The sequence below is a fragment of the Arachis ipaensis genome, chromosome B09 (genome assembly GCF_000816755.2).
Source record: "Arachis ipaensis cultivar K30076 chromosome B09, Araip1.1, whole genome shotgun sequence".
Lineage (NCBI taxonomy): Eukaryota > Viridiplantae > Streptophyta > Magnoliopsida > Fabales > Fabaceae > Arachis > Arachis ipaensis.
Window position 1 is genome coordinate 71693315 of NC_029793.2, and position 15200 is coordinate 71708514.

The window sequence follows — 15200 nt, forward strand, 5'->3', positions numbered from 1 at the left end:
TAATTGTTTATAAAAAAAAAAAAAAATCATATTTAGATTCTATCCCTCTAATTGAAAAGGGTTTACTTCCTCCAAATTTTATTTTGAAAGATCCAGATTCTCACTATATATATATGTTTGTAGAAAGAACAACGCATATATTTATCATTTTCACAAGTTTTGAAGGTGGATACTAATCACTTAAATATGGTTGCTCTTGTCAATTATACCATATTACCACCATTATTGGTGGATGTTGTAATAGTATTTTATTCTCATAAATTAGAGTAGCAGTGTTTAGTTTTGGAGTGATAAATTATGTTTTCATGAATATATTTTATCGGTTATTGCTATTTGAATCTTTGAAGCCTAATGAAATTATGTTTGTAATGGCAATTAAAGATTATCTTGATTTTTAAAAATTTTTTTTTAAAATTTTTTTTTCGTTTTTTAATATTTTTTTTAAGGATCCCGCTAGGGAGACAATGAACTATTTGTACAATGTTTAAACTGATTTTGGAGTTCACCAATGATCGAACTCTTGACCTTTCGGACCTAGCGCTCTAATACCATGTCATGATACCACTCATCCCAAAAGTTTCAGCTGATGGGAAAAAGGTAACACTAATGGTTATATCTCTAATACTCCCTAAACTTCCAATGTACACATTGTACAAATATTCCATTGACTTCTCATACTTTTCTTTTTTTTTTTAATTTGCGGATATCTGATTCTCCGGTGGGTACGGAGTTCCCGTTACCCGTTGCGAGAACAAAACAGAGATGGGGAATGTTATCGGAAGCGGGGACAGGGGGTCCATAAAGACCCGTTGCCATCACTAATTTAATTCGATTTATATAAAAATATAAAAATATTTAAAACAGATGTGTAATCAATTTTAAAGTAAGAATATATATGTATTTTTCTCTATCTTTATCTTATTTGCGTATATGCCTTTGTATCTAGATATTCATTAATTTGAAATAATAAACAAACACAACCTTTTGGATCCCAACCCAAGTTTTGTACCCTAGGATTGGTGTACCATTTGATTATGGATCCCAACCAAGCACAAAATCACATTGATTTGGATTCATAACTTGAATACCAAAAATAAAGTAAAAAAATCACATTTCATACTGGAAAACACAAGGGAAGTTGTAAAGAAAATTTCCCTCAATCTGATGAAGCAAATAGGCCAAAAAAGAGTGTCTAAAATCCGGAGAAGCAGACCGAGAAGAACACCAAACTTGATTAAAAACCATGGATTAAATCAAATATTATTCCGAAATTAAATCACCCTAGAAACACACCCAAAAAAAAAAGAAGGTAGAAAAGTAACCAAAAGGAAACAAAATAAAACAAAGCTCTAATCCGCAACCCCGAAACCCCAATGCAACCTTAGTTAGCGTCCATCCACAATCCAAGTGCTTCCGCTGACTCGCGATCTCCACCGTAGATAAACACTCATCCAACGGTTCAAGTTCAAAACTCCACAAAGGTTCCCGATCCGTGTGAACCCCATCCCAACCAATCAGAACTCGCCATTTCCCTCTCACCACCTTCTATATAAATTCCCCTCTACCGTCTATCTCTTCGTCATAAGCCTGTATCATACCCAACTCTTCATCACATAAAGCACTCTCTCTCTCTCTCTCTCTCTCTCTCTCTCGAAAACGGTTATTGCAACCTCTCTGGTTTAAATTTTGTGGTTCAGTTTCAGCCATGTCTACCGCCGCAGCACAGCCCAAGACCAAGAAAACGGCTTCGTCCAAGAAGCTTCCTTCTCACCCCACCTTCGCCGAGGTATGCACAAAAATTATTCATAGTCCATTCAAAATTTAAATTTAAATTCGAAAATTGTGAATTATAAATGATGATTTGTGAATTCTAATTCGATGTGTTATTATTTTCTAGATGATAACGGACGCGATTTCGAGTTTGAAAGAGAGAACTGGTTCAAGTCAATATGCGATAACGAAGTTCATCGAAGAGAAGCACAAGAATCTTCCACCAACCTTCCGGAAGCTTCTTCTCCACAACCTCAAGAAATCCGTCGCTGCTGGAAAGCTCGTGAAAGTGAAGAATTCATTCAAGCTTGCGCCGAAAGCTGCTTCTCCTCCCGCTCCAGTGAAGGCTCCAGCGAAGGCTTCTTCTGTTGCCGCCGCCAAGCCTAAAGCGGCGGCGGCTTCCAAGCCTGGTCCCAAGCCTGCATCCAAACCTAAAGCCAAACCAGCTGCCATTACGAAGAAGGCCGCTGCCAAACCTAAAGCCAAAACTGCCCCTACTTCTGCAAAGCCGAAGCGGAAGACAAAAGCGAAGGCTCCGGCGAAGAAGGTTGCTGCCAAGCCGGTGAAGAAGACGCCAGTTAAAAAGCCGAAAAGCGTGAAGTCTCCAGCGAAGAAAGCAGCGGCGAAGAAGACTAAGAAGTGAAAGTGAAAAAGTGGCTTGGTTTGTTAGGGATAGTTAAATATTTTTCTGGCGTTTTTTTTTAATGTTTTGTTGTCGTTAATTGTTAGTATAGATATAATGGTAGGGGAAGGTTATTGATGTAAATTCGTTTGGTTAGATGAATGTAACAAGGACTTGTTTTCTGCATTCTGATGTCTACCTTTTTTACTTGGAATTGGGAGAAGTAAGATGTCTAATCTTACGCCAAAAACGTATACAAGCTGGAGTTTTGTGCGTTATGCGAAGTTTTTTCGTTCTCACTCGATATGCTAAGCATGTTTGATGTGTGGGGAACATTACAAAATAGAAACTTACCACGTTGCAATGTATATTATAATATTATAAGTGTTAATAATGTGAAAATGTTCTTCGTGTTATTTAGTAACATGCCAATACTGGATAGAAAGAAAGAATTCGGTGGATTTATGTGGTGTAAAATCAGAAATGGATTAAGACGTAGTCTGATGGAGGAAATGGAAGGGGGCATACCGAATATGAAGCATTTTAATGTATGAATCGACACGGGAGTGGGCATGACCCTCGCTTGTGTCGCCATGTATTCAGCTATCGGCGTAGCTTATGTTCTGAACATGGCGAGGGTTGAGCCTCGTGGCCGTGGGGACTAGTTTTCTTGATAGATGTTAAAACTTTTTAGCTTACTTTATCTTTTCGTGATTTTATGCTTATATCTTTGTTCCTTTCAGTATTAATAGATAGTTTGATACAAAACATTTTACGTTTAGAATAAAATTTAAAATGAGATCCCGTTTTTAATGAACCAAACGTTTTCAAACACTTGTAAGAATTCTATGAACCAAACGTTTTTAATGAACCAACATAAATTCTATGATCTCCAATTGAAAGAATTAATTTCCGAAAATCCTTTAGAATTTTGCTAGAGTATATATTAAGATTACTATTAATAAAAAATTTAATTTTTTTATTAAATTGTTTTACTCAAATTTTTGTTCAATTATTAACAACAAATAAATCAACAATTTTCGAGCTTTGTTTCGCAATCTTAATTTAAGGAGCGGAAACGACTCCTTTTGTGGATGTCTCAAGGTCTCAATTGTAGCTTCGAAAGTAAAATTAAAAATAAAAAGAAAATAGCAAGGTGCCGAAGGCAAAGTAAAATGCAGAAATTAAAGCAAATAGGAAATTAAAAAGAAAATGAAGGAAGAAACATGAACGTAAAAAAGAAAAAGACGTAAAAGTAGAGGAATTTTATTAATAAAAACTGGAAAAAAGCAAAGTACAAGTGTTTGAGTTCAGAGGAATTACTTAAGATTCTCAATTTTACTCTGTGATGTCAAGGGGTTGAGAGCGTTTTTTGGGTTTCTAAGCGTTTTCCAAGAAGAACTGAACTGATTACAATATTTTTCTAAAGCTCTATTTATAGACTAACTTAATGTCAGCTAACAGTTACCATTTGTACACCACTTGCGGAAAATTTGAATTTCTTGTAACTGTTCCCGCATCTCTTGTGAATTTCAAAAGTTAAATAGATAGCTGTTTTACTCAAATTTTAACGCTCCATGTTGATAACTGCTCCTGCATATAGCACGTCCTATAATTCAGGCTTAATTCAAATTTTGAATAAAAACTGCTTCTTTGCTAGTGAATTAGAAGCTTCCCCTAATATATTGAATCTGGCTTCATAAGTTAATAATAATATTATCTTATATTTATTTACTTAAAACAAATTATTTTTTCCTAAGTGATAATAATTTTTTGCCTAACAAGATGCCTCCAAAATTTCTCACTTGAAGATATGCAATGATTGAAAGTGAGAAAATTTAGTTGTTTATTGACATTTTTCTTATTTTTGATATTGAGAGTCAATTGACATTTTAGACACATCCGTTTGACAGATTAAATGCCTACTAGTAATAGACTTAACAGAATTTCAAAGTCTATAAAATTTTTTACATTAATAGTTGAACTGTCGATGGGGTCTATTCTTTTGTATGAAATTTTTAAGTGTGTCAAATGATATCTGTTCTAATTTCGGCACATTAAATGTGTATCAATTGACCTTTGTTTTGACCTTTAATATTTCAATTAAGAGTTTTTTGACACACACTTTCATTGTTTTAATTGACACAATTTGCCTAACTTCAGAAGTAACAAAATCTTAACTTCGTGAAGTCGTTTCTTTCATATGTTAAACTTCAGGTGTCAATTAAATTTGATAAAATTTCTAATCCTATAAAATATCCACACTAACATTCTAATAGTTTTGACTCCAAGCGCTAAGAGACTCAACAGAATTTCTAAGTCAATTAGGCTTTGGTATTTATGAAGTACATACCCAAATGTCAATGAGAAATTATTTTTGTCCAAGATTTTAAACTTGATGCATTTTTTTAAAATAAAACCATTCATATCTATTTTACACATCTCAATACTTTCAGGATTAAATACCTTGGTGTCAACTGTCAGTGGCTTGACTCTAGGATTATACATCCTGAACTCCACATGCATCTCATCATAGTAACATGTACTATTATCAGTAGGAACTTCTTCCACTCCTCCATCTTCATTCCAGAAAATCAATTTTTGATGTAAAGTGGATGGAATAGCACCCATTCCATGAATCCAATCACGTCCCAAAAGCAAGTTAAAACCAGCCTTTGAAGGAACCACAACAAATAGAGTTGGCCTATTGATAGAACCAACCTCAATTGATAGTAGAACCACACCTCTAACAGAAGAAGTCCTTCCATTAAAATCTGTTACCTCAATGCTACTTTTAATCAGATCTTTTTCAGTCTTTCCAAACTTTTCCATCATTTTTTCAGACATGAGATTAACAGCAGCTCCCCCGTCAACCAAAATCTTATTGACTATCCTTCCATCAACACGAGCCTTGATATGCAGTGGACGCAAGTGTTCCTTATCATTTTCAGTAGGCTTCTCAAATAATCCTCCACCACACATATTGTCATCTAGCAATAAGCATTTGCTTCCAGGAAAAACATCATAATAATCATCTTCTAATGACTCTACTTCCTGAACTTGACTATACTCCTCAGGCAGTATTGACACCACAGCTATAGGTTGCTTAACACCAAATATTGCTTCTAAGCTGTCATCAAAACTAGTGTCAAAATTATCAGTAATTAAATCTTCATTCTTTTCTCCCTTGTTTTCAACCATTACCCTCTTTCCAGCAAGATTCTTCTTGACATTTTTATTGCATGTAGGGTGATTAGAAGAATTGCCTGTTTCTGTAGACTTGGCCATGGTTGACAAAGGAGGCAAATCTACTCCGTGTCCCTTGTATGGATCCAAAGAAACATACTCAGGTATATTCTCTTTCTGCTCAAAAGTTGTAAAAGGAGAATATTTTAAAATATTTTGACAATTTGGCCAAGGAGAATAATTAGGAACCTGTTACATGTTAGGATTATAACAAGAATAAATTGGCTTTGAGGGAATAGGCACATTTTTTGGAATATATATACTACCTCCGTCTTGTACATGATTCATGTTCCATAACTGAGACTCATAGTACCTGGGCTTAAAAGGTTTAGGCTTCACCCATTTGTTTTTTCCTCTTGCAAAAGCAGTAGGTTGATTCTGCACATTTCTCACATTCTGGACCCATTTATTGTTTGAAATTTTGGTGGGAGAAACTCTTGTCTTTTGAGAAAATCCATAAGGTTTTCCATCAATCATGACCACAGTCTTCATCTTCTGGTTGACGGGTTGTACCCCAGTATTGTTGACGCACTTGTTCAAAGGAGTTTGACCGCCCAACTTTTGTTTTTCCTCGGCTATTTTTCGCTTTAGCTCGTTAGTTTCATTTTCTTTTTCAGCAATCTTCTTTCTCAACTCAGTCTTTTCTTTCTCTTCATCTTTGTACTTTTCAAACTCTTTTGTAGCTTCCTTGTCAAAAACAGCATTGCACTTTGGGCACATGGCGATGGTGCTGTGAGATTCTTTAATTCTCAACAAAAAATCTAACAGATCCTCACCAGGACGAGGATAAACTGGCTTCTTATCTTGCTCAAAGATTCTCAAGTCCTTATTTTCATTTTTAGCACTAACCATTGTGGCATCAACTTCTACCATGTTGACTGACAAATTGAATGGCTCGACATAATTTGAGTCAGCAGCAAATGGTTCAGTGTCCACCTTCATAGTAGTTTATCCTCAAACTTCAATCTTCCCTCCTCAATTGCTTTTTGTATCAAGTCCCTGAAACGGACGCAATTATTAGTGGTATGCGAAAATACCTGATGAAACTTACAAAATTTTTTATTCTTTATTTCATCAGCTGAAGGCATCTTTTTTCCTTCTGGTAAAATAAGCTACTTATCTTTTAATAAAACTTCAAATATTTGATCTGCCTTAGAAATATCAAAAGAATAAGTCTTATTTTCAGTTTTGGAATATAAAGAAACCTTTTCTTTTCCTTTAACAGGCTTCAAAGATTTGCATACATAAGGAGGACCCCCACGCAATTCAGCAATATAAACCTCTTTCTCATCTGAATCACTACTATCGGAAAAACAATCCACATATGCAACTTTTTTAGAATCTTTTTTGAAATTTTCTTTTTTTTTAATTTGTTCTATTTGTCTTACTCTTTCAGCTAACTGGGAAAGATCTAAAGTATGTTGATTGACAAGTTTCTTCCTAACTCCAAATTCTAACCCATTAGTAGCCATTTTGACAACTTCAGTTTTCGGAATCGGAGTAAAACACTTATTTCTCATGTTTCTAAATCGCGCCAAATAAGTATCAATGGATTCTCCTTTTGCACGTTTGACAGAGAATAAATCCGTAAGACTAACTTTCAATTCACCTCGGAAAAACTGATCATGAAAATTTCTTTCTAACTGCGCCCAAGAATGAATAGAATTTGGTCTCAAGTTGGAGAACCATGTAAATGCATTTTTTGTTAAAGAAGAAGGAAGTATCTCATCTTGAGATATTCATTAGAAACTGCTTTCCCAATTTCAATAGTATATCGAGCAATATGCTCTACTGTAGACTCATTTTCTTTTCCAGAAAATTTTGCAAGGGATTTTGGAATTTTCCAACCCCTTGGGAGCTCTGCTTGTTGGACACATTCAGGAAAAGCAGACACAAAATATGGCCTATTTAAGCAACCAACATTAAATTTCAAACGGTTTAAAACTTGTTCAACATTTCTTGCTAGATTATAATGCCCCCTAAGTTGTTTTGCCTAAGTCTTTCTAACATATCATCAGCATTTTGACCATGTCTAGGCATATGAACATCATAATTAGGAATTGCTCCACCGTTCTGATTGACATTATCAAATCTTAAACCTTGGTTGTCATTTTCTTCTAAATTTACCACAGTAGCAATCCTATTAACTTGCCTATTTAATTGTTCAATTCTAGTGTTTATATTTTCTAAAAGAGGATTTAAAACTGTCACCATCTGATGAGTTAACATGTTTACTAGATCATGGTGGCTTTCATCCATCTGTTGCCTAATATTTGCTAAAGATCCCACGGTTTGACTAGGTTGATTAACAGGCATTGCTCTTGACATGTCAGGAAATACAGGTCTGGAATTTTCTACCCTAGTGACAGTGGATGTAGTAGAATTAGATGCACTGTTATTTCCTGTATTAATAGAATGTGAAAAATTTTGTTGTGATACGTGTGAACCTGACGCCCCAAAAATAGGTACATTTGACATGCCACATAGATTTTGATAATTGAAAAGTTGAGTAGAGAGGCACAGGCAATCCTTGTGTCACCATGGAGGGGACATACCCCGGTGGCAAGCCATATGGCGGCCACCCCACGGTATTTATGTGAGTTGCATTTAACCCTGTATGGGCATGGCCAACGCCATCATGCCTCACTGATATCAAGGTAGGCTATGCGTTTGAAACCACAGGAGAATTTTCGGATTTATTTCCTCTAATCTCATCACTAGAAGTAGAAGAAGATGCTGCAGAAGTATTTGACATGTCAACTGACACTGATTTTCTTGGCTCTGGACACACGAACTTACCACTGCGCAACCACATACAAATTCAAAACTCCTGATTTTTCTTTTGACAAACTACAATCTATTGACAATGTCCCACCGGGCGTGCTAATTTTTTTTATTCAAATTTTTGTTCCATTGTTAACAACAAATAAATCAACAATTTTCGAGCTTTGTTTCACAATCTTAATTTAAGGAGCGGAAACGACTCCTTTTGTGGATGTCTCAAGGTCTCAATTGTAGTTTCGAAAGTAAAATTAAAAATGAAAAGAAAATATGCAAGGTGCCGGAGGCAAAGTAAAATGCAGAAATTAAAGCAAACAGGAAATTAAAAAGAAAATGAAGGAAGAAACATGAACGTAAAAAAGAAAAAGACGTAAAAGTAGAGGAATTTTATTAATAAAAATTGGAAAAAAGCAAAGTACAAGTGTTTGAGTTCAGAGGAATTACTTAAGATTCCCAATTTTACTCTGTGATGCCAAGGGGCTGAGAGCATTTTTTGGGTTTCTAAGCGTTTTCCAAGAAGAACTGAACTGATTACAATATTTTTCTAAAGCTCTATTTATAGACTAACTTAATGTCAGCTAACAGTTACCATTTGTACACCACTTGCGGAAAATTTGAATTTCTTGTAACTGTTCCCGCACCTCTTGTGAATTTCAAAAGTTAAATAGATAGCTGTTTTACTCAAATTTTAACGCTCCATGTTGATAACTGCTCCTACATATAGCACGTCTTATAATTCAGGCTTAATTCAAATTTTGAATAAAAACTGCTTCTTTGCTAGTGAATTAGAAGCTTCCCCTAATATATTGAATCTGGCATCATAAGTTAATAATAATATTATCTTATATTTATTTACTTAAAACAAATTATTTTTTCCTAAGTGATAATAATTTTTTTCCTAACATAAATACAAAATAAATTTGTTAAAAACTTCACTTTTTTATATTTTTAATAAAAACTCTTATTTTGTATATGTAGCACAAGTTAACCAAACTCAATTTTTTGATAAGGCCAAGTAGTTACTACCCATCATGAATGTAGATTTGTTATCTCAAAATTAGCCACACATTTGTTCAGATTTTTCTTTTCCTATAGTGTTGCTGTGTTTGTGAAACACATTTTTTGAAAATTAAACTAAATTTATCCATTACTAATAATCAAATTATTAGAAGATTATAGGAGTTTTAATATGCCAACTTATTCAAGTGTACAACAAAAAAAATATATATATAAATTGAATTCATCAATGTTGATAAAAATAAGATTATAAAAATTGTATCAAGTTTGACAAGTCAAAATTGATTAAATTACAAAAAGAATAGTCAAACTTTTTGACTAAAGTGTATCACAATTATGTTATCATATATTAGCATGTTTATCAACTAGTAAAACAAGTTGCCAACTTGCTATATTAAAATCTTGTAAAGATATTAGTTGGAGTTAATTAAAAATGTCTTAATAATTAAGAAAATTAGTAGATTTAAGTTTATATAAGACATGATATATAATATGATATAGTTCTTAAGTGAAGTTTATAAGCAATATGGAGTTATGTTAAAAATCTTTATTTTCTCTTTATTTGGAAAGTTAATAAAGAATATAAATATGTATTATGGTTGTAGTGTTGTTCCTATTCTTATTATATTATTATTTTATTGTGGATCAATTAGGAGTGTGCATGAGTCGGGTGAAATTAGATTTGATGTGATTTAGACCCGATCTGAAATATATACTGGGCCTATTTTTTAGACCCGAACCCGGCCTTAGATCCGATGAAACTTATACACTTTCGGGTCACGATTATATCGGGTAAAAACCGGGTGAAAACTGGACCGTTAATATTACATTATCTTGATACCTTCTTATAAGTTAGCATGTGAAAATATCTAAATTTCCAAAACTCCAACCATTATTTGACATGGTAAAATTCACTTAGAAAAATATAACAAGAACCAACTCTTCTCTGAAATTAAAGCATAACCATAATCAATACTAATATTGTCTAATAACACAAAATATTTAAATCAATACAAATAACACAATATGATGCATTAGTCTAAAATTTTATGCATTTTAAACATAAAACATTAACTTATAGTCTTATAATAACTAATAACACAATATTAAAGTTTACAATACTTAAATTCCAGATAAGAATAGCCATCATCCATCATTAATAACAAAATATTAATTGTGTATGATGACCGGATCGGGTTTGAGTGATCCGAACTATGGCCCGGATCCGACTCGAAATAATGATCAGGTCTATTTTTGAAATCCTTATCCAATCTTAAACCTGAAAAAATCACACCAAATTAATCTCTAAAGTGTTTAAAACCGAATCGAGTCTTTGGGTCAGATCGGACCATGCACACCCTTAGGATCAACAAAGAGTGGCCATAAACCGCAGTACATTACCGCTATTTATGAAGGAAGATGTATATGAAAACCGTTATATAGCGGATTACTAGGAAAAAAGAATATAGCTAATCCGCTGCTAATTGTAATGGTTTACGTATTTGGGTTACCGACGTGGAATTTTAAAATTGGAAGAATAAAAAATGGAAATAAACCCAATTCATGTTAGAGGCTACGGACAAAATATGGTGAATTAGGGAGTACCATCAAAGTTGTGAATAATAGAATATTTTTGTCAATAAATAATACTTTATGTACACATTTTATTCTCTTATTATTCTTTTAAATTTTTTATATTTTTATTATTATTTTTATTGAATTTAATTTTAATACACTGTTAGTGTAAAGTATTTTACATGTGCATTCTATTATGTACATCACATTAGTAAAAATAACTACTTTTACATTGCTCGTTTAAATGGCCATAAAAAAATAGATGTGATCGCACGACTGTATAAAATACTTTACATTATGAGTGAATCAAAATTAAACTTTACTTTTATTACTGATATATAATTGTGCTATGGATGGATGCCTATTTAATGACTTGGGCCTTTTTCAATAGTGAAGTTTAGTTCCTTAAGACAAACTGAAGTTAATGAAGTTTAAAAGTATAACTTTTGTACGTATATAAATAGAAGCGTGGTATGACGCAAAGAACTTACAAATACACAACAATAATATATAAAATACTCCTCTCTCTCTTTATATATATGTACGCTGCAATATATAACATTAGTGAATATATATATGAATCATCTCTATTATATTAAGATAATAATATTGGTGAATATTAATATTAGAGTTCTCTATTTATACTTCTTTATTTTATATTTATTCTCTCTTCTTTATTTATTTATTTTACAACACATTATCAACACGAGGCTCTGATCAAAATTTAGGAAGACTCAGGTAATAAATTTAAATTATGTTAAAGGTCTCTCATTTTGAATTTAATGCTCTTGATATATCTGAAAATAACTACTTATCATGGATATTAGATGCCGAAATTCATCTTGATTCAATGGATCTTGGAGATACCATTAAGGTTGAAAATAAAGCATCCCAAAAGGATAAAGCCAAAGCCATCGCCATCATCTTCCTTAGTCGTCATCTTGGGAAAAGGTTGAAAAATGAATATCTCATACTAAAAGATCCTATAGATCTGTGGAAGAATCTTGAATAAAGGTATAACAATCAAAAGACAGTGATACTTCCTCAAACCCGATATGAGTGGACACACTTGCGTCTACAGGATTTTAAATTCATAAATGAATATAATTTAGCAATGTTTCGAATTATCTCATGAATAAAATTATGGGAGGAAAAGATAACTAATAATGACATGTTAGAGAAAATTTTTTCGACCTTCCATGCCTCAAATGTGCTCCTGCAATAGCAATATCGAGTAAAAGAATTGAAAAAAAATATTTTGAGCTAATTTCTTTCCTTCGTGTTGCTGAACATAACAACGAATTTCATTTAAGAAATCATGAAGCGCGCCCAACTGGCACTGCCCCATTTCCTGAAGTAAATGCGATAAATTATAACCCCAAAAGAGGTAAATGGCAAGACTTTAGTAAGAAGAAAAATTATGGAAGAAAGAAATTATTTTCACAAGAAAGGATCTCACCAGAAGTGTGATAAAAAAAGAAATAATGGGCAAAATAAATCAACAGATAATAAATATTTTTATTGTGGTGGAAAGGGCCATTGATAACGTACGTGTCGTACCTTAAGGCACTTAGTGGATTTCCACCAAGCATCCTTGAAAAAAAAATAACAAAGAAAAGAGACAAATTTTGTTTCAAAGGATGTTGCTGATAATTATACCACTCATTATGAAGTATTTGATTTCTTTAAAAATCCTGAAGGAAATATTGGTCATTTAATCAATGATGTAAAAGCATGTATTTTTACTTATTTTATGTTATATTATTATTATTATTATTATTATTATTATTATTATTGTTATTATTATTTGTCTTTGAAAAAAATGTTAAGGACATATATCAAGATGTTTGCCTTACAGATTGTGCAAGTTTGTATACCATTCTCAAAAGTAATATATATTTTACTCATCTTGTACAAAAAGAAGAATGTGTTAACACAATTATTGGCTCAGGCAATATGATAGAAGGTTCCAGAAGAGCTATAATTTTATTTCCTGGAGGAACCAATTCATAATAAATAATGCACTAATGTATACTAAGTTTCTAAGAAACTTGTTGAGTTTTGATGAGTCCACATTTGATGAAATATTTTGGCTTGATTTGAATGGATTTCATCATACAAACTCACACTTAATCTCCAAAATAGCATACTTTGGTGTTTGATCCCTAAATTGAACCTAAATGTGAAAACATATATTTTTGTGCTTAAATTGAGCAATTTAATCCCACTTTTATTCCATTCGATGCCGTGATGTGTTTTGTGAGTGATTTTAGGTCAATTAGGCATGAATGACTATGCAAAAGTGGAAGAAAGCATGTACAAAGGGAGAACACATGAAGAAAACAAGGAGGAAGCAAACAGTCAAGTGTGCGTGCGCACAGGAAGAAAACCAGCTAGTGTGCGTATGCACAACCCTCTGTGCATATGCACAGGTGAACATTCAGCGAAGTGTGCGTATGCACACATTTGTGTGTACGCACACATCTGTGCATACGCACACGCCCCTGCACATTAATTCATTAATAAAACACGTGATTCACGATTTTTGGAGGCTTTTGGCCCAATTTGGGAAAACTTGATGCTGAATGGGAGTGCTATATGAAGGGGATATCAACACATATGAAGGTATTAGTTATTATTAGGTTACATTAGGTTTGAGTTTTGTTTTTTTCATTAGTGTAGGAAGCTTTCATAGGAGTAGGAGTAGGGTAGAAATTCTCTCTTAGGGTTTACTAAATTTTTATTGTAACATTTGAAAGCAAGCTTTGATTTTGGATTTTACTCATCTTTATTGTAAGTACTCTTAATTTCCTCTTTAATTACATCATCTTTACTTTCATTTTCCTTTGGTTTAAGTACTTTGTTAATATTTGCAATTTTGAGTTCTTGAAGTTTTGATTGATGAATTTTGTCTCTTATGGTTTATATTTGCTTGATTGCATGTTTATTGTTGATATTGTGAATAGTTGGTTATAGTTTTCATTTTTTCTTTACAATTTTTCATGTTTTGGTTTTATTCCCACCAAGTGTTTGTGAAAATGCCACTTAGTAATTTTGAGTAGATTTTCACACCTTGACTTGGGATTTGAGTTCCTAGGACACTAGAGTCATAATGTCCAACATCTAATGGCAATTTTTGGGTAGTTAGTTGACTCTTGTTTCCATTGACGCTAGCTTTTTACCAATTAATTTGGTAAGTTAGCTAGGATTTATGGATTAAGGTCAATTATACTTGCTTAACTTACTCCTCGATGCTAGGGGTTGACTAAGCAAGATTGACTCATCATAGTTGCCATAGTTGTGGTTATGACGATGATAGGATTCCTTGGATCCTCTTATTCCCAAGTCAAAACTCTTTTATGCATTATATCATTTTCACTAGTTTTGACCTTGCTTCCATTTTGATTGCATTAATTCCAATTTTGATCATCTCTTATCTTTCGTTCTTTGATTTCAAAAACCCTTTGTCCTCACAACCGAAAGCATAACACTTCAATTGCATTCCTAGGGAGAACGACCCGAGTTTTAACTACTCTCGGTTAATTGTTTTGTATTGGAAAAGATTAAACTTTGATTGATGGTTGATTGTCGGGTTGGGACTATACTTGCAATGCCAAATCTTATTTTGTGATAAAATTCCTAACCCGCTTTAGGCTACTCATCAAGTTTTTGGCACCGTTACCAGGGAAGGCAATTGGTGTTATATCTTAGGTTGTTGTAAATATGTCAATGATGTAAATAGCTTACTTTTTGGTTATTTGGTTGTTTTTGTTAATATTTAGGTGTTTATTTTTCTTTTTTATTAATGTCTTTTGCTTTTATTTTCTGCATTCTCTATGAAGCTATAACCCTTGTTGCTTGGAGCTTGGTTGCGAGTATTTTTTGTAGGGTATAATGAATTCAAGTTGGGATTGCTTCATGGAGTGGGAGAATCAATTTAGGGAGGAATCATTTGCGTATGAGCAACACTCATGGCAATCACCTCCCCCATACTACAACGAGCCAAACCCTCCCCTATGTGAATATCAAACCCAAAGATATAAAAGATACCCCATACATAACTGATGAGCGGATATTTTATACCCTTTTTGGCATTGTTTTTACATAGTTTTTAGTATATTTTAATTATTTTTTATTATATTTTTATTAGTTTTTATGCAAAAATCACAATTCTGGACTTTACTACGAG

General features: G+C 33.1%; 2 protein-coding genes and 1 long non-coding RNA gene across 3 annotated transcripts in view; 2 read left to right on the forward strand and 1 right to left on the reverse strand.

Annotated features, from left to right (window-relative positions):
- The window catches only part of LOC107618462, a 15391-nt gene extending 11282 nt beyond the window's left edge, over positions 1-4109 (forward strand). Inside the window, exon 4 of the long non-coding RNA XR_001615242.2 lies at positions 4097-4109. This is a non-coding gene — a long non-coding RNA (uncharacterized LOC107618462). The remainder of the gene's footprint in view (positions 1-4096) is intronic.
- On the forward strand, positions 1558-2615 carry LOC107618461 (histone H1). The gene is made up of 2 exons (XM_016320547.2): positions 1558-1786; positions 1898-2615. Exons 1-2 carry the CDS (start codon positions 1706-1708, stop codon positions 2411-2413), a joined length of 597 nt encoding a protein of 198 aa, XP_016176033.1. The 5' UTR covers positions 1558-1705; the 3' UTR covers positions 2414-2615.
- Positions 6751-8209, reverse strand: LOC107615583. The gene is made up of 4 exons (XM_016317634.1): positions 8194-8209; positions 7647-8040; positions 7389-7542; positions 6751-7281 (listed from the first exon to the last, which is right to left on the reverse strand). The coding sequence occupies exons 1-4, from the start codon at positions 8207-8209 to the stop codon at positions 6751-6753; spliced, it is 1095 nt and encodes a 364-aa protein (XP_016173120.1).